General features: G+C 40.2%; 1 protein-coding gene across 2 annotated transcripts in view; it reads left to right on the forward strand.

Annotated features, from left to right (window-relative positions):
* The window catches only part of ap1g1 (adaptor related protein complex 1 subunit gamma 1), an 85582-nt gene that overhangs the window by 55267 nt on the left and 8609 nt on the right, over nt 1-21706 (forward strand). For both annotated transcript variants that reach the window (XM_034190219.1, XM_034190227.1), the window contains 15 exons: nt 398-493; nt 1191-1271; nt 1375-1473; nt 1553-1608; nt 1744-1857; nt 1984-2124; nt 3580-3634; nt 3813-3935; nt 5434-5523; nt 16393-16517; nt 16645-16749; nt 17656-17797; nt 18076-18199; nt 18827-18928; nt 21086-21246. In XM_034190219.1, coding sequence (XP_034046110.1) covers nt 398-493; nt 1191-1271; nt 1375-1473; nt 1553-1608; nt 1744-1857; nt 1984-2124; nt 3580-3634; nt 3813-3935; nt 5434-5523; nt 16393-16517; nt 16645-16749; nt 17656-17797; nt 18076-18199; nt 18827-18928; nt 21086-21246 — 1614 coding nt within the window. The remainder of the gene's footprint in view (nt 1-397; nt 494-1190; nt 1272-1374; nt 1474-1552; nt 1609-1743; nt 1858-1983; nt 2125-3579; nt 3635-3812; nt 3936-5433; nt 5524-16392; nt 16518-16644; nt 16750-17655; nt 17798-18075; nt 18200-18826; nt 18929-21085; nt 21247-21706) is intronic.

Genomic DNA, 21706 nt, shown 5'->3' on the forward strand with positions numbered 1-21706 from the left:
CCAGGGCAGTTCAAAATCTTTAACCTGTGTATTATTATTATTATTATTACTATTATAATATGATCACCCACCCCAAACCAAATGTTCTAACCTGATATTTTATGTGGCCAATGATCTGATTAGTCCTTTCAAATAACCTGTGACGTGTTAACTATATTTTGTGTAAATTTGATCAACTACAAGTGTCATTGTTTAGTTTGGATCCCTTTGCTCTTGATGTGAGTTTGTCTGGCTGTCATTGTAAATATGAACTTGAAAGTGACTTTACTTGCCTTTATAGTTTAGTGAAGAGTAACGTTGAGTAAATTTTGAACACTAAAGCAATGTTTGATGTACACAAAGTGTTTTGACAACTGTTGTCTTTTCTCCTGTTGGTGTTTTGTTTTTTTTTTTCCAGCTTGTTCCCCAATTGGTGAGAATCCTGAAAAATCTAATCATGTCTGGGTATTCTCCTGAACATGATGTGTCAGGCATAAGTGATCCTTTCCTACAGGTAAATCTTCTCACTTGAACTGAAGGAACCATTTCATATTTGTGGTTTACCTTATGACCCTATGCTTGCAGTGTTCAATGCCATGTGCATCTGTAACACTGTGACAAAGGCACATAATAAACAGTGGTTCAGTGTCACAGGTATGGCACAGGGAGAAGCAGCATTTTATAGTGTAATGAATAAAATAGAACCAAACTTTTTTACAGAGTAATAGAATTGCACACTACAAGTTGCACCAGAGGCTTCAGACATCAAGCTGGGAGAAATCATAATTTGTTTTTGTGGTAATCATTTAAAGGACATCTTTTTGTTGCACGCTGACTGTTTACTTTTATCCCACAGTAAGAAATACAGGGGAATATAGCAATCAGTATGTCCGTCCATCTGTCCGTCTGTCTGTTTTCGCTTCTTAGCGTGATAGCTCAAGAACCACTTCACCAGTTTCATTCATATTTAGGGTGTACTTGGGTGATCCTCTGACACCATTCGATTACAGTGACCTTGGGGTCAGTTTCAAACTCACACCTAGATACTCAAGATATTGTCATCGTCACCCTTGTTAGCACAATGTCTCAAGAACCAGTTGACCAATTTAATTCACATTAAGCATAAGATGATTCCCCCCGTCACTTTGTATTGCTGATTTGTGGGGGACCGGGCAGATATGTCCTCTCCTGATGACTCTTGTTGTCCTTAGGTCCGGATATTGAGACTACTAAGAATTTTGGGCAGGAGTGATGATGACTCCAGTGAAGCTATGAATGACATTCTTGCACAGGTTGGTAGATGAGTGCTTTTAGACACTTGATTTTGAATTTAGTGTTATTCTGGGTGATTTTTTTTTTTCCCCCTCCTCATTCTTTCTCTCTCACCACTCAAAGGTTGCAACCAACACAGAAACAAGTAAAAACGTAGGCAACGCAATCCTGTATGAGACTGTGCTGACTATAATGGACATAAAGTCAGAAAGTGGACTAAGGGTGAGTTTGCTTTATTTGAAAACTTTTAGTCGTTTAAACTGAATTCCTTCCCTGTCAGTAAATACCTTTTATCTTACAGGTGTTGGCCATTAACATACTAGGACGCTTTCTTCTTAACAATGACAAAAATATAAGGCAAGTTATTTACTCCTTTATCCTTGTACATATTTTCTTTGTGACCAAGCAGGCAAATGCCTAATTCTCCCATTTTGATAGGTTTATTGTCAATATAATCTTTTTAATTTATTTTTATTGTAATTTTAATTCCAGATATGTTGCCCTGACATCTTTATTAAAGACTGTTCAGACAGACCACAACGCAGTGCAAAGACATCGGAGCACCATTGTGGATTGTTTGAAAGACCTTGATGTATCAATAAAGAGGTGACCTCCAGTGGTCCTCAGATGTTTTGAACACAATTTTTTTTTTTTTTTTTTGGGGGGGGGGGGGGGGGGGGGGTCCTTGTTTTTTCTTTTCTCTGACTCTTACCTCCTGTTATTGCTGCATAGACGTGCAATGGAACTGAGCTTCGCCCTGGTTAATGGCAACAACATCAGAGGCATGATGAAAGAGCTACTCTACTTTCTCGACTCCTGTGACCCCGAATTTAAGGCAGACTGTGCATCAGGAGTCTTTCTAGCTGCAGAAAAGTACGTCACTGTCCTGCAGATTTAACTCTACATTAAAGTTATGCTTAGTTGCTTATGACTAATCTTACAGTTAAGAGTTATGTGGTGTACATTATGTCCTTGAAGAGAGAATACAGTTTACTGACTCAATGCTGCATTCACATGTTAGTAAGTGGCGAACTGGATTTTCCAATCTTCTCAATGAGAAGATGACGGGAACTTCTGGCTGAACGGAGCAACAGTCCACTGTGATGGCACTTAACCAGCAAGTTTAAAATTTTCAGATTTGCCACAGTGGCGAGGACAAACCAGATGTTATATCTTAACAAATAGAAAAGGGCAGTGAGAGAAGGATTATTGACATGCAGAGAGTCACTCGACTTTTATCAGGTACATGTGAATCATTTTTGTGATATTGGAGAGAAATTAAGCTAGAACCTCGCACAAAGTTGACTTTTTAAGCAGCCATCACAGCCAGAGCATCCTGTTTGAATATTACACTGTGCAGAACCCTGAAGCTATCTTTCAATTTAGGAAATTCTTTCCCATCAGCACTGAAAAATGACTGACTGATGTCATCATCTATCATCTGTGGCTGTAGATCACAGTAAATCTGTTATAATAATGCAATAACATGCTTTTGGAGGGCGGTATGCATTTTCAGAGGCCCGACGTCCATGTCTAGTTACCCAAAATGACAGATATTCGCCCAAGTTAGACGAGGGCGAATATCTGTCATTGCGGGCGACGGCATAGAGGGAGGGGCTCAGAAAAAGCATACCACACGACAACAGCATGCTATTTGCATTATTATCACTTAATGAGATACACAACACGTGGAATCACATTAACAATATTTAATGTCATTTCAAAACGCACAACACCCAGCAAACGCGTACATAAAAAGTTGGCTTACTTTAACTTTTGTTGTGTCGGCTGGCGCACGCTGCTCTCAAAATTCGCCAGTGAGTCCTCATCAAGCTGGCTGCTTTGACTGCTGTTCATTGTCGTACTGCCCATGAGAAAATCATCCAGAATATCCATATTGGGACCAACACACACTTCTCGCCTTTTCATCTTTTCCTCTGCGGACAGTTGGGCTGCGCTCGCTATGACGTCATTTGTTTACGCACAGCGGGCGGGTATAGCCAGGTAGCGTCAATGTAAATCTATGCTACTGGCCTATCAACGCCTCAGTAAAGTGATAATAATGACCTGTATAATGCTTTTTGTACCATCAACATGTGAAGGCAGCATTGGTGTTAAACTTTAGACTTGTGAACATGGCCTGACAAAAATTGAGCACTGAATGATGATAAAATGAGTGATCCATCGTCTGACAGACTGTGTTGACACCATATATTTTCTGACAGCATTTGTCTCCTGGATGCTTAATGTTTAAGTAACCTTACATCTTAATCTTTATTGCTGAGTCGCCCTCCCCCTTAAAGAAAGTAATTCAGTCCTCTCTCGCAGATATGCTCCTTCAAAAAGATGGCATATAGACACAATAATGAGAGTTCTGACAACGGTATGTACACTACAAAATACTACAATGCCAGATTTTTCCTTGATGATTAGTAAATTTGAATTTTAGGGCTTGTAACAGCAGTACTAAGAGTTCTGCAAATTGTGATCAAAGGTGGAAATGGCCTTCCTCATCCTGCAGTAAAACTGTGTATAGACATTTAAAGTGTACATTTTCACAGGCGGGGAGTTACGTTCGAGATGATTCTGTTCCCAACCTCATCCAGCTCATTACCAATAGTGTGGAGATGCATGCCTACACAGTACAGAGACTCTACAAAGCCCTGCTGGATGACATCTCACAGGTCAGTGTAGTTTTTGATTTCTACCATCGACATTACCGTCTGATTGTTCGGGACAAGTGTAAAATGTGATCTGACAAACAAAGCTCTAAATTGTTGTCTGACCGGACAAGTTACTTTTTGTTGTTGTTGTTGTTTAAAACGTTCAAATTCTTCTCGCACTTCGCGAGAAAGCGTCTTCAGTTTTTCCCGCCACTCTCCACGCAGCGGACAATCGGGAAACATGAAAACACAGGGTTCTCCCCAGACAATGGAACAACGGCGCTGCGCCACAGTGTTCTGACAGCGCCGTCACACTCTGCCCTGCTATCAGGTAGTTTTTCTAAAATACAGCCAGGCTGTTTGTGCAGAACTGGCCGCTCCCCCCTCCCCCATAGACAGAGCAGCTCTGCAGCGGGAAAACTCAGTCTTCAGATAAAACGAGCTCCTTCTGCTTGCATAGTTCCAGAAATTCATTTATAGGCTTTATTTTACAGTTGAAAGCCTTCATGTTTCCAAAGTTTGCTCAAAGACGGTGTGAGAGTAAAGAGTCTCTCATTCCCTCACAGAGAGAGGAGAGAGAAAGAGAGAGAAAGAAGAATGGGGGAGGAGGAAAAAGTGTTATTAGACATAAAAAAAGCAGCGAAACAAATTTAATAAACGATCATCTTCACCACACAGCCTCAGTGAAACAGTAAAGTGTGAAAAAATTTTTTTTTCATCCAGGATTCATCTTTAAAAGAGCAGATTTGCTTCTTTACTTATTCCAGAATTATTTATTCATTTTCTTTTTAATTATTGTTTTTATGCACCAATGACACCAGATCAAATTATTTGTATGTGAGAACTTACTTGGCAATAAATTTGATTCTGATTTGACAATCAAATCAGTCCAGATTTAGCTCTTGTTCAAAGAAGACAATTAGGGTTTATATATATATATATATATATATATATATATATATATATATATATATATATATATATAAATAAAGTATGCGATTCCACTCAAAAATGTTGGAAAAAAAAAGCTAAACTGTCAACATGACAGGAAAAATTCTGCCTCGACGGATTAAAGGTACAGTGCGTCATTTTTAAACAAGAGCAAATGTTATGTCCATCAAATATTAATGTGTTTTTAAACTTTTAAATGTCATTTATTTTCTTAACATAGACAGAAAAATACAAAAAAGAACGTTGACATTACACCATAAGTGTAAATTTTTTGTCTATTATTGCTTTCAGTGCATCTAAAACCAGTCAAAATGACTCGCAACGCGCGCCACCTCAGGCGATAATTGCCAACAGCACCGCTGTACTAAAAATAGGTTAGGGTTACTTGGCCAGGATTACTTGTCCTATGGACAAGTACACTAAAAAGCTTAATGTCAATGCCAGGGATTTGCTTCAGAATTATGTGGTATGTTTATAGTGAGTGTGCAGTCATGGGTTTCTTGGAATTCTTGTTTCTGAACAGCTCACAAGTGCTTTGTGTGCTCACTTTTGCATCTGTCTTCCTCAGCAACCCTTAGTGCAGGTGGCATCCTGGTGTATAGGAGAGTATGGAGATCTACTGGTATCTGGACAGTGTGAAGAGGAGGAGCCCATCCAGGTACACCAGGAAAAATTGTAGTCAAGAAGCCACCTGAAGCTGAAGAACACACAATCTGCAGTCTTCAAACATCAGTAGATGTATAAACAGTCACACTTTCAAACAAAGTGATCTTTCCTATGGAAAGAAAACAAAAAGCCATAGTGTGGGGGATAGGATGAGACAGTACTTTTTTTTTTCACGCTCCCAGACCTCATCTGACCTGAACAAATGATCAATTCAAATTTTAGTAGCTTTTGTTTACAATATGTTATAAATTACAGCCTCCCCTTAAAGGATAGGCTCATTTCTACGTGACACGAGTTGCCTCAAATAAATTAATTGTAATTTCCAGGGAGAAAGCAAATATTATGATTCCAAAAAACATAAATAAGTCAGTATAATAATGGAACCTGCAGAGTGATTTCAATTTATTTTCATTTATATAGCGCCAAATCACAAGGCGCCTCACACAAGTAAGGTCTGACCTTACTAACCCCAGAGCAAGAACACAGGTGACAGTGGTAAGAAAAAACTCCCTGATGATTTGAGGAATAAACCTCAAGCAGACCAGACTCAAAGGGTGTGACCCTCTGCTTGGTCCATGCTACCGACACAATTTACAAAACAATTCACAAAATGAATATACAGTAAATGTTGCCAGTGCACAGGACAGGAGGCTAACAGAAACAGACACCACTCCCATCTCTGGATGGAGCCGCACCTCAAACGGAGAGAAAAAAAACAATCAGGCATCAGAAAGACAACAAATACAGTATAATTTGTCAGCATTAAGCAGCAAGAAGAACAGAAGAAATACGAAGGTGATCGCCGGCCACTAACTCTAAACTTCACAAAAAGACCCAGAATTTAGATAAAGTTGAGACCGCGGCCCGCTCAGTTTCCTTATAAAATGAATTTAAGAGTAAAAAGCATAGTAACATACTAAGCCAGTATGCTAGCCATATGAAAGGGAAAATAAGTGCGTCTTAAGTCTGGACTTGAAAGTCTCTACAGAATCTGTTTTATTGACACAGGGAGATCATTCCACAGAACATTAAAGCAGGGAGCCTAAGACGGACTCCTGTGGAACCCCAAATTTCATGTCACTAAGGTTAGAGGTAGTGTTATTGTACAAAACAGTGAGAACAACTGGGCAGGTATGATGTCAACCATGCAAGGGCACTCCCAGTAATCCTAAAATGATTCTTCAGCCCATCGAGTAGAATATGATGATCCACGGTATCAAACGCAACACAGAGATCTAACAGCACCAGAACTGCAGTGGTGTCTGAATCCATTGCAAGAAGAAGATCATTCACCACTTTAGTGGTAGCCGTCTCTGTGGAATGATATTTTCTAAAAGCAGACTGCAGTGGCTCAAAAAGATAATTCTCAGTAAGGTGATCCACGAGCTGCATGAAACCACCTTTTCCAGAATTTTAGAGCAATATGATAGATTTGATATCGGCCTATAGTTTTTCAATACACTAGGGTCAGGATTAGATTTAAGTAACGGTTTAATCACTGCAGATTTGAAACATTTAGGAACAGATCCAGAAGTTAATGAGAGATTAAAAATTTCCAGCACAGTCGGCCCAAGAGTGGGTCACAGGTTCTTAAACAGTTTTGTTGGTATAGGATCATATAAGCAGGTTGTGCTTTTTTATAGATGTTTCAAGTTTTGTCAGCACGCCTAGTGAGATACTATCAAATTCTGTAAATCTAGGTAATAGCTCAGTAATGGCACCCACCTCAATAGCAGGGTGTAGTGGCTGGGTTAAGGCATGCTGGGATATGTTTAACCTAATGTCTTCTATTTTCTTAAAGTAATCCAAGAAATCCTGTGCCGTAAAAAGAGAGCAACTTACAGGTGGTTGTCCATAAATAAGTGTTGCCACCGTGTTGAACGAGATCTTTGAGTTACGCTTGTATTTGTTGATCAAATCAGAGTAATAGGTCCGCTTTGTAGCCAGTAGTCTATGCTTATAGTCTAAGATAGCATCATGCCGCGCAAGGTGGAATACTTCTAATTTTGAACTACAACCACAATTTCAATGAAGTTGGAACGTTGTGTGAAATGTAAATAAAAACAGAGTACAGTGATTTGCAAATCCTCTTCAACCTATATTCAGTTGAATACACCACAAAGACAAGATATTTAAGGTTCAAACTGATAGACATTTTTTGTAATAGTTGCTTATTTTGAAATGGATGCCTGCAGCACATTTCAAAAAAGCTGGTACAGGGGCAACAAAAGACTGGGAAAGTTGATGAATGCTCAAATAACAACCATTTGGAACATTCCACAGGTGAACAGGTTAATTGGAAACAGGTGAGTGTCAAGATTGTGTATAAAAGGAGCATCCCCAAAAGGCTTAACCATTCACAAGCAAAGAGGGGGCAAGGATCACCACTTTGTGAACAAATGCGTGAAAAAAAATAGTTCAACAGTTTAAGAACAATGTTTCTCAGTGTTCAATTGCAAGGAATTTACGGATTCCATCATCTACAGTCGATAATATAATCAGAAGATTCAGAGAATCTGGAGAACTTTCTACACGTAAGCGGCAAGGCCGAAAACCAACATTGAATGCCCCTGACCTTCGATCCCTCCGGCAGCACTGCATTAAAAACCGACATTGTGTAAAGGATCCTACCCCGTGGGCTCAGAAACACTTCAGAAAACCATTGTCAGTTAACGCAGTTCATCGCTACATCTGCAAGTGCAAGTTAAAACTCTACCAAATCATCCAGAAATGCTGCCACCTTCTATGGGCCCGAACTCATTTGAAATTGACAGATGCAAAGTGGAAAAGTGTGCTGTGGTCTGATAAGTTGACATTTCAAATTGTTTTTGGAAATCATGGACGTTGTGTCCTCCGAATAAAATAGGAAAAAGACCATCCAGATTGTTACCAGCGCAAAGTTCAAAAGCCAGCATCTGTGATGGTATGAGGGTGTGTTAGTGCCCATGGCATGGGTAACTTACACATCTGTGATGGCACCATCAATGCTGAAAGGTACATCCAAGTTTTGGAGCAACACATGCTGCCATCCAAGCAACGTCTTTTTCAGGGATGTCTCTGCTTATTTCAGCAAGACAATGCCAAGTCACATTCTGCACGTGTTGCAACAGTGTGGCTTCGTAGTAAAAGAGTGCGGGTACTAGACAGGCCTGCCTGCAGTCCAGACCTGTCGCCGATTGAAAATGTGTGGCGCATTATGAAGCGTAAAATACGACAAGAGACCCCGGACTGTTGAACAACTGAAGTCATACATCAAGCAAGAATGGGAAAGAATTCCACCTACAAAGCTTCAACAGTTAGTGTCCTCAGGTCCCAAACGCTTATTGAATGTTGTTAGAAGGAAAGGTGATGTAACACAGTGGTAAACATACGACTGCCCCAGCTTTTTTGAAACGTGTTGCAGACATCATTTCAAAATGAGCAAATATCTGCACAAAAACAATAAGGTTTATCAGTTTAAACATTAAATATCTTGTCTTTGTGGTGTATTCAATTCAATATAGGTTGAAGAGGATTTGCAAATCATTGTATTCTGTTTTGTATTCTGAGGTCACGCAAGTAATCATTGAACCAAGGTGACTGTGTTTCGGGGGGGGGGCATGGTTTTAATAAAGGTGGCGCAATCATGTCAAGTGTAGCTTTTAGTGCTTAGTTTAAACTATCCACAAGACTGTCTACTGGTTGGGCATTTTCCAAACGTGAAACTACAACCCCTGGCAAAAATGATGGAATCACCGGCCTCGGAGGATGTTCATTCAGTTGTTTAATTTTGTAGAAAAAAAGCAGATCACAGACATGACACAAAACTAAAGTCATTTAAAATGGCAACTTTCTGGTTTTAAGAAACACTATAAGAAATCAAGAAAACAAATTGTGGCAGTCAGTAATGGTTACTTTTTTAGACCAAACAGAGGGAAAAAAATATGGAATCACTCAATTCTGAGGAATAAATTATGGAATCACCCTGTAAATTTTCATCCCCAAAACTAACACCTACATCAAATCAGATCTGCTTGTTAGTCTGCATCTAAAAAGGAGTGATCACACCTTGGAGAGCTGTTGCACCAAGTGGACTGACATGAATCATGGCTCCAACACGAGAGATGTCAATTGAAACAAAGGAGAGGATTATCAAACTCTTAAAAGAGGGTAAATCATCACGCAATGTTGCAAAAGATGTTGGTTGTTCACAGTCAGCTGTGTCTAAACTCTGGACCAAATACAAAAAACATGGGAAGGTTGTTAAAGGCAAACATACTGGTAGACCAAGGAAGACATCAAAGCGTCAAGACAGAAAACTTAAAGCAATATGTCTCAAAAATCGAAAATGCACAACAAAACAAATGAGGAATGAATGGGAGGAAGCTGGAGTCAACGTCTGTGACCAAACGGTAAGAAACCGCCTAAAGGAAATGGGATTTACATACAGAAAAGCTAAACGAAAGCCATCATTAACACCTAAACAGAAAAAAACAAGGTTACAATGGGCTAAGGAAAAGCAATCGTGGACTGTGGATGACTGGATGAAAGTCATATTCAGTGATGAATCTCGAATCTGCATTGGGCAAGGTGATGATGCTGGAACTTTTTGTTTGGTGCCGTTCCAATGAGATTTATAAAGATGACTGCCTGAAGAGAACATGTAAATTTCCACAATCATTGATGATATGGGGTTGCATGTCAGGTAAAGGCACTGGGGAGATGGCTGTCATTACATCATCAATAAATGCACAAGTTTACATTGATATTTTGGACACACTTCTTATCCCATCAATTGAAAGGATGTTTGGGGATGATGAAATCATTTTTCAAGATGATGATGCATCTTGCCATAGAGCAAAAACTGTGAAAACATTCCTTGCAAAAAGACACATAGGGTCAATGTCATGGCCTGCAAAAAGTCCGGATCTTAATCCAATTGAAAATCTTTGGTGGAAGTTGAAGAAAATGGTCCATGACAAGGCTCCAACCTGCAAAGCTGATCTGGGAACAGCAATCAGAGATGGTTGGAGCCAGATTGATGAAGAGTACTGTTTGTCACTCATTAAGTCCATGCCTCAGAGACTGCAAGCTGTTATAAAAGCCAGAGGTGGTGCAACAAAATACTAGTGATGTGTTGGAGCGTTCTTTTGTTTTTCATGATTCCATATTTTTTTCCTCAGAATTGAGTGATTCCATATTTTTTTCCGTCTGCTTGGTCTAAAAAAGTAACCTTTACTGACTGCCACAATTTTTTTTTCCTGATTTCTTATAGTGTTTCTTAAAGCCAGAAAGTTGCCATTTGAAATGACTTTAGTTTTGTGTCATGTCTGTGATCTGCTTTTTTTCTACAAAATTAAACAACTGAATGAACATCCTCTGAGGCCGGTGATTCCATAATTTTTGCCAGGGGTTGTATGATATCAGGCAGTCTAGCTTTGCGTTTAGTCATAGTTGGGGAGTTAATGCATCGCCGCAGTGATAAATAAGGTTGTTGTTTCACTAAACACAGCAGCAAAACTGTAAACCTAATAAGTGAGTGATCAAAGCCACCGATGCAAGAGGCATGATGTTAGTATTCGTGACAGCAATACCACGTGCGAAAACCAAATCCGGGGTATTTCCACTAATGTGTGTCGCATCCTTAATGCATTGCTGAAATCCTAATGCATCCACAGTGTCCATAAATGATTTGCAGCGGGGATTAGCTTATTTATATGAACGCCAAAGTCACCAATGATCAGAATGTTTTCTGCACTAGTTGACAAGTTAGAGATGAATGCACCAAATTCATCTAAGAATTCAGAGTATGTGCCAAAGGGCCTATATACAGTGACAAAGTAATACGGCTGATTTTTTTTATTTTTTTATTTTTATTCTGACCTTGGCAATAAGTAGCATCATGTGCAGAGTGGAGAATCAGATGTTCAAACCAGTTATATTTGTGACTCCCAACAGCTAATAAGCTAAACCTAGATTCATAAATAAGAGCAACACCCCTGCCTTGCTTTGCATCATGAGGGACATGACTATATGTGTATGCCGGTGGGCAGGCCTCATTTAAGGGGAGGACAGCTGTAGGTTTAAGCCACATTTCACATAACCCAATCATATCTAAGGGATGATCTATAATTAGCTCATTAATCAACAATGATTTTGAGGACAGTGATCTTATGTTAATGAGACCCAGACTAACGACCTCAGTGGGGTTGACAGTTGGACTGTTTGGATTTAGAGGTGGTTGCAGAGTATCATATGTAAGATGCCTGAAAGTCTGTTTCTGTTTGAGACATTCCACGTGGGTTGTAGGTAGCAGATGCAAAAATATTTGATATTGCTGGAACAGCCAATGGGCCATCTTCAATTTCAATTTCAATGTCATCCAATGTAGTAATGGGTATTAAGTTTGCAAAGCATAACCCCCTGGTTTTTATGGACACATTTACAGGCCACAGTCTCAACTTGATGAATTTCCCTCCCTGGCACATAAACCGCACTGTCGCCATAGTGAATTTTCTGCACAAATTTCCCCGCTAAGCTAATGGATATCCACACCCACATTTGTCATAAGCCTTACAGGGTCTCACCTGCTTTGTGGTCCGCTAACAATCCTAATGTTACAACCCCCCCCCCCCCCCCCCCCCCCCCAAGAGCTCTTATCTATGTTTACAGACCAGATGGTGGCCCTTTCCGCAGTAGGGTGAAGGCTGTCCGGCATCAGCAAGCCATGGCAGCCCCAGAACGAAGCCCAGTTATCAATAAAACTAAAGCCTTACTGTCTATAAAATTGCGCCAGCCACCTATTTAACGATGTCAGCCTGCTAAACGCCACTTTTTGAACAAATGCGTGAAAAAAAAATAGTCCAACAGTTTAAGAACAGTGTTTCTCAACGTTCATGAAAACAGTGTTTCTCAACGATGTATGTTTTTATGTATGTCCACGTGAGGACATTAAGCAGACGTGTGTCACAGTGGACAGATGTTAGTTCATGTCTGTCCAAACATGGTACGTGTTCCCCAGCTGGGATGTCCAGAACCAGAGATCTCAATAGCAGCTGCTGTCGGTGGACACACCCCCTGTCCGTCCAGCGCACACACCGTGTGACTCTGTTATGTGATTATTTTTTCGTTACTTGTTATGTAATTGTATGTAGGTAGTGTAGTACTTATTAATATACCTGTCCTGGCTGTGGTCTCTGTGTTTATAATGTGACACGTCGTGTGCACTGAGCCGTCATTTGTGTCTCTGGTCAGCAGCTGGGAGGTGGCTCGCTGTGTTCATGTCTGTACGTACAGTAGTGTTCATAATAATAGTAGTGCTATGTGACTAAAAAGATTAATCCAGGTTTTGAGTATATTTCGTATTGTTACATGGGAAACAAGGTACCAGTAGATTCTCACAAATCCAACAAGACCAAGCATTCATGATATGCACACTCTTAAGGCTATGAAATTGGGCTATTAGTAAAAAAAAAAAAACGTAGAAAAGGGGGTGTTCACAATAATAGAAGCATCTGCTATTGACGCTACAAACTCAAAACTCTTATGTTCAAACTGCTTTTTTAGTTGTATAACCACAGTTTTTCATAATTTCTTCATCTGCGAGGCATTAATTTTGTTGGTTTGGAACCAAGGTTTTACTCGTTTACTAGCGTGCTTGGGGTCATTGTCTTGTTGAAACACCCATTTCAAGGGCATGTCCTCTTCAGCATAAGGCAACATGACCTCTTCAAGTATTTTGACATATCCAAACTGATCCATGATACCTGGTATGCAATATATAGGCCCAACACCATAGTAGGAGAAACATGCCCATATCATGATGCTTGCACCACCATGCTTCACTGTCTTCACTGTGAAATGTGGCTTGAATTCAGAGTTTGGGGGTCGTCTCACAAACTGTCTGCGGCCCTTGGACCCAAAAAGACCAATTTTACTCTCATCAGTCCACAAAATATTCCTCCATTTCTCTTTAGGCCAGTTGATGTGTTCTTTGGCATATTGTAACCTCTTCTGCACGTCTTTTATTTAACAGAGGGACTTTGTGGGGGATTCTTGCAAATAAATTAGCTTCACACAGGCATCTTCTGTCACAGCACTTACATGTAATTCCAGACTGTCTTTGATCATCCTGGAGCTGATCAATGGGTGAGCCTTTGCCATTCTGGTTATTCTTCTATCCATTTTGATGGTTGTTTTCCGTTTTCTTCCACGCATCTCTGTGTTTGTTTGTTTTTTTTTTTCCGTTTTAAAGCTTTGGAGATCATTGTAGATGAACAGCCTATAAATTTTGCACCTGCGTATAAGTTTTCCCCTCTCCAGTCAACTTTTTAATCAAACTACGCTGTTTTTCTGAACAATGTCTTGAATGTCCCATTTTCCTCTGTGAACACCCCCTTTTCTACTTTTTTTTTTTTACTAATAGCCCAATTTCATAGCCTTAAGAGTGTGCATATCATGAATGCTTGGTCTTGTTGGATTTGTGAGAATCTACTGGTACCTTGTTTCCCATGTAACAATAAGAAATATACTCAAAACCTGGATTAATCTTTAATCTCAAAAGTGATCGTCTGCTGACTGTTTTCGTGCTGACAGGCAGTGCGAATGGCTACGCATTTTCTTAGTGTCAGGCGAGTGGTGTTCGTTGTTCGTGTGTGACAACTAGAATTTGGCCGACACCTGCCGTGAGAGGGAATGAATGGGTTCTGACAGGGCACTCTGTCTTTCAGCCGCTGGTGTGCGTGAATTGCTGAAGCGAGCCATTGGAGGCAGGTATGATTTTTCACGACTGGCATGCAATTCCTCCTTCGTGCACTAGTAGGCTTAAATCGTGTTGTGTGATGGGGCCTTTCATGGCGGAGACTGCAAAAGGCTGTGACTTGACACTTTAACATTTTCACTCCTTCTCCTTCCATCGTATTTTAAAAGATTTGCAGTGCGCATGCTGACTATATTTCGCCGTGTACTGTTGCACATCTTATACCGTGCAACAGTACAGGGTCATTGTTGCATTTTTCATTACAAAATTCTCCACCTAGTCTCTGTTGAGAGGATGGACATCATGCAAGGTCAGTGTGGTACCTGTACTCTTCTTATGCAGCCATGCCTTTATAATATCTGTAGAATGTGTTTTTGTTTGTTTGTTTTTTTGCATTGTCATGTTGAAAAATCCATGGACTGCATGAAATGCATTGGAAGACTTGAATGCATCATATGCTGCTCTAAAATGTCAGTGTACTTTCCTGCATTAATGCTGCCATATCAGAAGTGTAAATTACCTTTGCCAAGGGCACTGACAGAATTCCATACCATGACAGACCCTGGCATTTGGACTTGTTGCTGGTAACAGTCTGGATGGTCCTTTTCATCTTTTGTCCGGAGCGCATGTCCTTTCATTCAAAGTATCTGGATTATTGATTCATCCGACCACAATACACGTATCCACTGTGTGATCTTCCAACCCAGATGCATCTGAGCCCAGAGACATTGACACCATTTTTGAATAAGGTTAACATAAGGAGGTTTTCTTCTCACTGTAAAGTTTTTAGTGACATTTGTAAATATAACACTGTATTGCAGCCCATGACAAAGATTTTTCAAAGTAATTCCTTGTCCATGTGCTTATATCAACTATTGATTGATTGTTGTTGATGTGGTACCATCTGAGGGATTAGACATAAGTGTTCAGTTTATGTTTGCGGCCTTGCCCTTTATGCACTAATATTCATCCAGATTCCTTGACTCGTTTAATGATATTATGCACTGAGAGCAAGAATTATGCAAATATATTCCAATCTTTGAGGAACACTGTTTTTAAACATTTCAATAATTTTGTTGCTCATTTATTGACAAAGGAGATCCTCTGCCCATCTCTGTATCAAACCATGATTACAAACATCACAACTCCTGAAATGTGATTCATTCGCTTCCCTTCTTTTCCGTGGAGGGATGAAATGCAACTAACTGATCTACATTTTGTCTCATCACAGTTCATCAAACTGTATTAGCTTATTATTATTATTATTATTATTATTATTATTACCTTATTGAATTCTGCATGTGAGACCCAAATGACAAATTAACCCACTTTTACCTCCATGTAGTGTTTTAAGAGGTTGTGTTTGGGGGACTTTTTGAAGCAGATATGGTAGCTTTTTCCATTCTGGTGTAACATTCACTTCCAAGAAAGCAATCGTGTGACATAACTTTGACTTAAGTCATATTCTCATTGGTGAGTAGTATTGGTAATCACAGAGTGGCAAGAATGTTGCCTGTTGAGCATCATTATTTAGCTTCTTTCTTTTTATCTCATTAGTAGCCCTAAATTGGCACAGTCCTAGCTTTTTGTGAAATGTGTTGCAAGCCTGAAATGCAGGAATGGGTGTACAGCACTTTAATAAATGAAATGAAGTTGACCACACAAAACACAAAATATCTTGGGTTCATACTGCCTGCAGTGAAATACAAGTCAAATTAAATGTATGAATAATGCTTTTTTGCATTTTCTATACCATCCTAACTTGTTCTGATTTGGGGTTGTATATGTTTTCAGATAATGCAACAACTTCCATGCACATCATTCATTTACAAGTGCAGATGTTCCTACGCCAGTAGACTTGTTTGATCTTTTCAAATTCCAATTATTTTTTTTTTTTCTGCTTTTCAAGTTTGAGAAATTTTTACGCCCACAGCTTAAGCCATGGCATGGCACAGAACATATCCAGTGGTTAGGGAAAATACTTCAGTGTTTAGGCCATGATATGGGGATCATCTCTCCGTGCATGTTTTCAAATTAATTGGGGCTTTTGTGGGGGGGGGGGGGGGGGGGGTGCCATGTGTTTTTTTTTTTTTTTAATGGTTAATCACTTTATTTTAAATTAAGGTGACCGAGGATGAAGTACTGGATGTGCTTGAAGGACTACTTGTGTCCAATCTGTCCACCCCTGTGACCCGGGGTTATGCTCTCACCGCTATCATGAAGTTGTCCACTCGATTCAGCAGTGTTAAGTAATCTATTACACCTGTCTCATTGCTAGATGTTTAATCTGCATGCACAGATAAACAATGAAATTCAGAAATATAAGTGCCAAGGTGATTAAGTTCATGACCTGTAATATTTTACTTTTCATTTTAGCCGAATCAAGAAGGTTGTTTCGATATATGGAAGCAGCATCGATGTGGAGCTTCAGCAGAGAGCTGTGGAATACAATGCCCTTTTCAAGAAATATGACCACATGAGGTAAAATGGTGTTCCTCTCTATCAGACACTATCGATCATGCCTAAAGCCCCGTTTACACACAGACAGTAAGAGCTCCCGGAAGCGTCCTGGAAGAGTTTTTGGCCGTCTTAAGGATCACACACCGTTGTTAACGCCGGCACTAGTGGGCGTGGCTTAGTTCCAGCTTTACCGGGAATCGTCGAAAAAATTATTCAACATGTCGAATAATTCCGGGAGCGCTCCCTAGACCTCCCCTGACGACACCGACAACGCGAACAACGGCGTTTGATACTTTTTAATCGCCGTTTCATCCTGCCACTTCCTGTAGTGCCGCAGTTCTCGTCGCGCAGCGATGACCAATCAGGGACTGAATATGTAGTGACGTGGAGATGTCTGGAGTTTGAAGATGTAAACATGTCCTGTATCTGGTAGCAGCCTGTGAGCAGGACTTATGTCTCTTTAGTCCTTTAATTTACAATCATGACAGAGTTTTTGGAGCGAGCAGCAGCACCACAGCAGCGTGGAGCGGAGTTTCTTTTTATTTTTATTTTACGTGCGTGCGCGCGCGAATCGTCCTGGAGATTATTTTGCTTATTAGCTACACAGCTGTATAATAAAGCAAATGGTGACTGGCTTCTAGACACAATTATGACAGAGTTTTTTGGGGGAAAGAGCGAGGAGCAGACCCGCAGCAAACAGCAGCGGGGAGCGGAGTTTCTTTTTTTCTTTCTTTTTTTTTTACGTGCGCACGCTCCGCCCCTTTCCACCGCGAAAACAGCCGGAACTACCGCGAACTTCGATCTACGTACTACTCGGCGACAAAACCGTCTATGTGTAACCTGGGCTTAATAGTTGGTACAATAGGAAAGTAATGCTGAACCAATGGTTAAGTGTGGTTCAACGTTCATCCTTTCCCTCTACTTTAGGCCTGCTCTGTTAGAGCGAATGCCCGTTATGGAGAAATCAGCAACAAATGGTCCTACAGAGATTGTGCAGACCAATGGGGAGGCAGAGTCCACTGTTGTGGAACCGAAACATCCACCGCCTCTCACTCAGCCTGCCAGTCAGGTGGGGGTTGTTTGCTAGATTTTATTTTTAAAAACTAATCTTTAGTGGCTCACAGGAAGAAATTTTAAAAATTTCACATGTCAAAATGTAACAATCTTGTGTGGGATTTGACAAGGGCTTTTCTTCCATTTCAAATGCTTAAAATGTTGCAAATACAGAAACCTGCCATTTACAGCTGATTTAGGTTGCTCTTTTCTGTTTACATGTATTTTTACATAAACTTGGAGCTTTATTTTTCTAGATTGTTTTGAAGTATTTGCATATTCGTTTTCCTTTAGGCTAATGATTTATTAGACTTGCTTGGTGGCAATGATGTACCAGTAATCCAGAACACAGTGCCCACCAAACCAGCTTCAGCTGGAGGAGAGCTACTTGATCTGCTGGGAGACCTTTCACTAACTGGTAGGCAATCTTATTTAAAGCTCAGTTTTAGAACAAAGCAATGATGTATACTGATGCTGTGCTTTCTGTCTGTGTGAATAGACCACCATATTGTTTACTGTGGTATATAAAGGTGATCATGGTATACCAGATTACCAATAGTGCCAAAACCCAATATATACTCAAAGGCAGTAAAAGCACTAAAGCACGAGTCAAATGTTACACAGTATTAGTTTGGAAATTTTAGACTCATAACTGACTATGTATTCTGTGCCCAGTAGTATGTATTTGCTTAGGATTTTAACAGTTGAATACAGTATTTATTGAAACACAACAAAATAATAGTGAAAATTGAGGGTTCACATCAAGAAATGCAAATTATTTTTAGCACCGGGGGGTGCGCTATGCTAAACAACCACTTTGCCGCTTGAACCAAAATTAAAGAGATGTGCTGCAGTAAAAGCATGGGTGCCTAGTTTGATTTTTTTTTTTTTTTTTTTTGGGGGGGGGTGAATAATGAAAAAAAAAGCCTTTTCTGTGAAATGGTCTTTCCACATTCCACTCAACCTGGTCTGGAAGCAGTCTTAGACTAATCTAAAATTGTTGTCTGTGTATTATCAATCCCTGGTGTCACTGTCTCCTCTTCAGGTAGTCCAGCCCCCTCTGTGCCCTCTGTACCCACTTCCCAACCCTCTTTCCTCCTGGATGGCCTTTCCTCACAGCCCCTGTTTAATGATATTGCAGCTGCAGGTGAGACATTGATGTTCTTGGGCTCTCCTTTGTAATTCACCAACAGTTGTTGTTTGTGGTGTTGTCCTGTATCAAAATACTTTTAGTAATTTTCTGTTCTTGGGCCACCATTATACGAGGTACATCCAAAAAGTATCAGACATGATTTTATCCCACAAACAAAAGCAGCATGTGAGGTGTCTTTTGGTGGAGCGGTGAAAGGAACCTTTTTGACCAATTTTTGTCTTATCCATATGCTATACAAACTAAAGCTTGATAATCACCTGTGGAGGCTATCTCGAATTTTTAAGTGAGCACCAGGAGGATTCATCAGGACTTTTGATATGTTGTTTAAGATGAGTTGGAGCACCATTAAGCTTTAGTTTGTACAGCAGAAAAGTCTGCAAATATGACCAACTTTACAACATGGATACAAAAAAAGACAATCGAATGACCCGCAATTCATGGAGGAACATCGCATGTACCTTAACGTTTGTTTGGAGGTTGATGATTGTATGAAGAAGTGGAGCTCATTGAGGAACAAATTGATCCAGAAAAAGCCACTGTTCCTGCTGTAAATTGTTTTAAGACATCCACCAACGCAACGGAGAGCTTTCAAAGGGTCACGTGCACGTCAACGTCATTGCACAGCCAGAGGTATGGAGTTGCAGAAGCATAAATCAGACTTTATGCTTTTAAGGTACCACTCTGAACAAGACTTGGGGAAAAAAGAGCGACTCGACCAAATCTAATCCTTTTAATGCGCATAATGTCTGGCGCTTATTTAAGCCAGGCGTTAATTTTTTTCAGACGGACTTTTGACCCGGTCATTATTTAAGCCAGGCTTCAATTCAAGGTCAGTTGTTTAATCAAGGAAATGTGTAAGCTTAATTGTTGCTGGGGATTTCCCATGGATTGTTCGGCGCCTCCTGACTGTAATTCATCCGTTACATACATATGATGGATTTTGTCTGTTTTATATATATAGGAGATTTCGATTATAGCGTACAAAATTCGCTGGTCCACCTGAATCCATTATATGCAAGTTTTACTGTATATATTTCACAGAAAAATACACTTTTTCCCACACAATATAAGATATTTTGGAGGTCTAATGAGTACAACACTTCAGTTTAGGTTATGCATGTCAGAACCTCACATTTTTCCACACAGTTCATTCATTCTATGCTGCTTATTTGGGTCACAGTGACAGTTGACCAAGCAGCTCAACCCATACTTCAGTATCCTTGGCCAAGTCCTATAACTTTTCCCAGGGGATTTGTAGGCATTCCCAAGCCAGCTGGGAAATATAATGCCTTCACCATGCCCTGGGTCTTCCCCTTGGCCCCCACCCAGTTGGATGTGCCTGGAAGACCTCCCAAGGGAGACGACCAGGGGACATCCTCACAAGATCCCTGAACCACCACAGCTTCCTCCTTTTAATGTTAATAACTAGCAGCTCTACTCCAAGCCCCTCTCGGACAGTAAAGTTTCTCACCCTCTCCCTGAGTGTAAGGCCAGACAACAAATGGAGGAATCTCATTTCCGCTGCTTGTATCTGCAACCTTGTTCTTTCAGTTATTAGCCAAAGTTCATAACCATATGTGAGGACAGGAGTGTAAATCAAGAGTTTTGCCTTCTGCCTCAGCTAATTCTTCACCATGACAAGTCTCTCTACATCATAAAAGATCACACACTGCCCAAATCTGTTGATTTCACACTTCAATTTACTCTCACTCATGATCAAGACCCTGACATATGTAAACTCTTCCACTTGGGGCAATAACTGTCCCCTGACCCAGAGGGGACAAGCTACCCTTTTCCAACAGAGGACCATTGCCAACAGAACTACATCATCCACAAAAAGCACACAATTCACCTTGTGACTTTTTTTTTTTTTTTTTTTGAGTACCACTGGTCCTGAAAAACCACTGATGGAAATCCTATATGCACAGATTAGAGCCAAACTGTTGGATGATGGAGCTACACAGTGCAGATGACTTGGTGTTGTCCTTTCGACTGCTCCTGCTTTTTGACAGTGCGGGTGACTGACCCAAAATTTACTACAAATGCAACCCAATGGCTTCTCAGTCTGACTAGAACATGGTTTTCATTTGGTGAAATCTGGCTATAATGGCTCTAACTGTTGGTTGTTGCTACTGTAAAATCCATATATAGGTATCCCTCCTATGACTGCATACAACAAAAATGGGCTGAAAATAGACTTTACTTTTGAGAGAGCGAACCCCAATCCAAACATCGCGGTCATCACCATCCATGCTTCCAACTCGACAGAGGCAGATATGACAGACTTTGTTTTCCAGGCTGCAGTGCCAAAGGTAAGCATATTTGGAACAGTCTAGCACTTCCCGTACTGGCTAATCCTAACATGCAGTTGTGTTCAAAATAAGTGTGTCTAAAAAAAAAAAGTGAGTAAAACTCAAAATTGTTATGAGCTTTTTTCCATACATGCAAATACAGGGGAACACTGCAAAATCTATTCCAAATCAAAACGTGAAGAAAAATTTATCAAATTTATTATTTTACAGAAAGTGAAGAAAAATGAATATTAGGCTGTGCAAAAAATACCAGTGTCTGCATTTTTCTTTCTGTAACCCTTATTACACCCTGACAGGTGGCCCTCATTTAATGACTAAATGTTGTACACTCTGGTTGTAGTGCATTTCTTTCTGAAAATCTGAGTAAAATGGGTTGTTCCAGACATTGTTCAGAAGAACGGCGTACTTTGATTAAAATGCTGAATGGAGAGGGGGAAACGTATAAAGAAGTGCAGAAAGT

This window comes from Thalassophryne amazonica, chromosome 2 (genome assembly GCF_902500255.1).
Source record: "Thalassophryne amazonica chromosome 2, fThaAma1.1, whole genome shotgun sequence".
NCBI classification, from domain to species: domain Eukaryota; kingdom Metazoa; phylum Chordata; class Actinopteri; order Batrachoidiformes; family Batrachoididae; genus Thalassophryne; species Thalassophryne amazonica.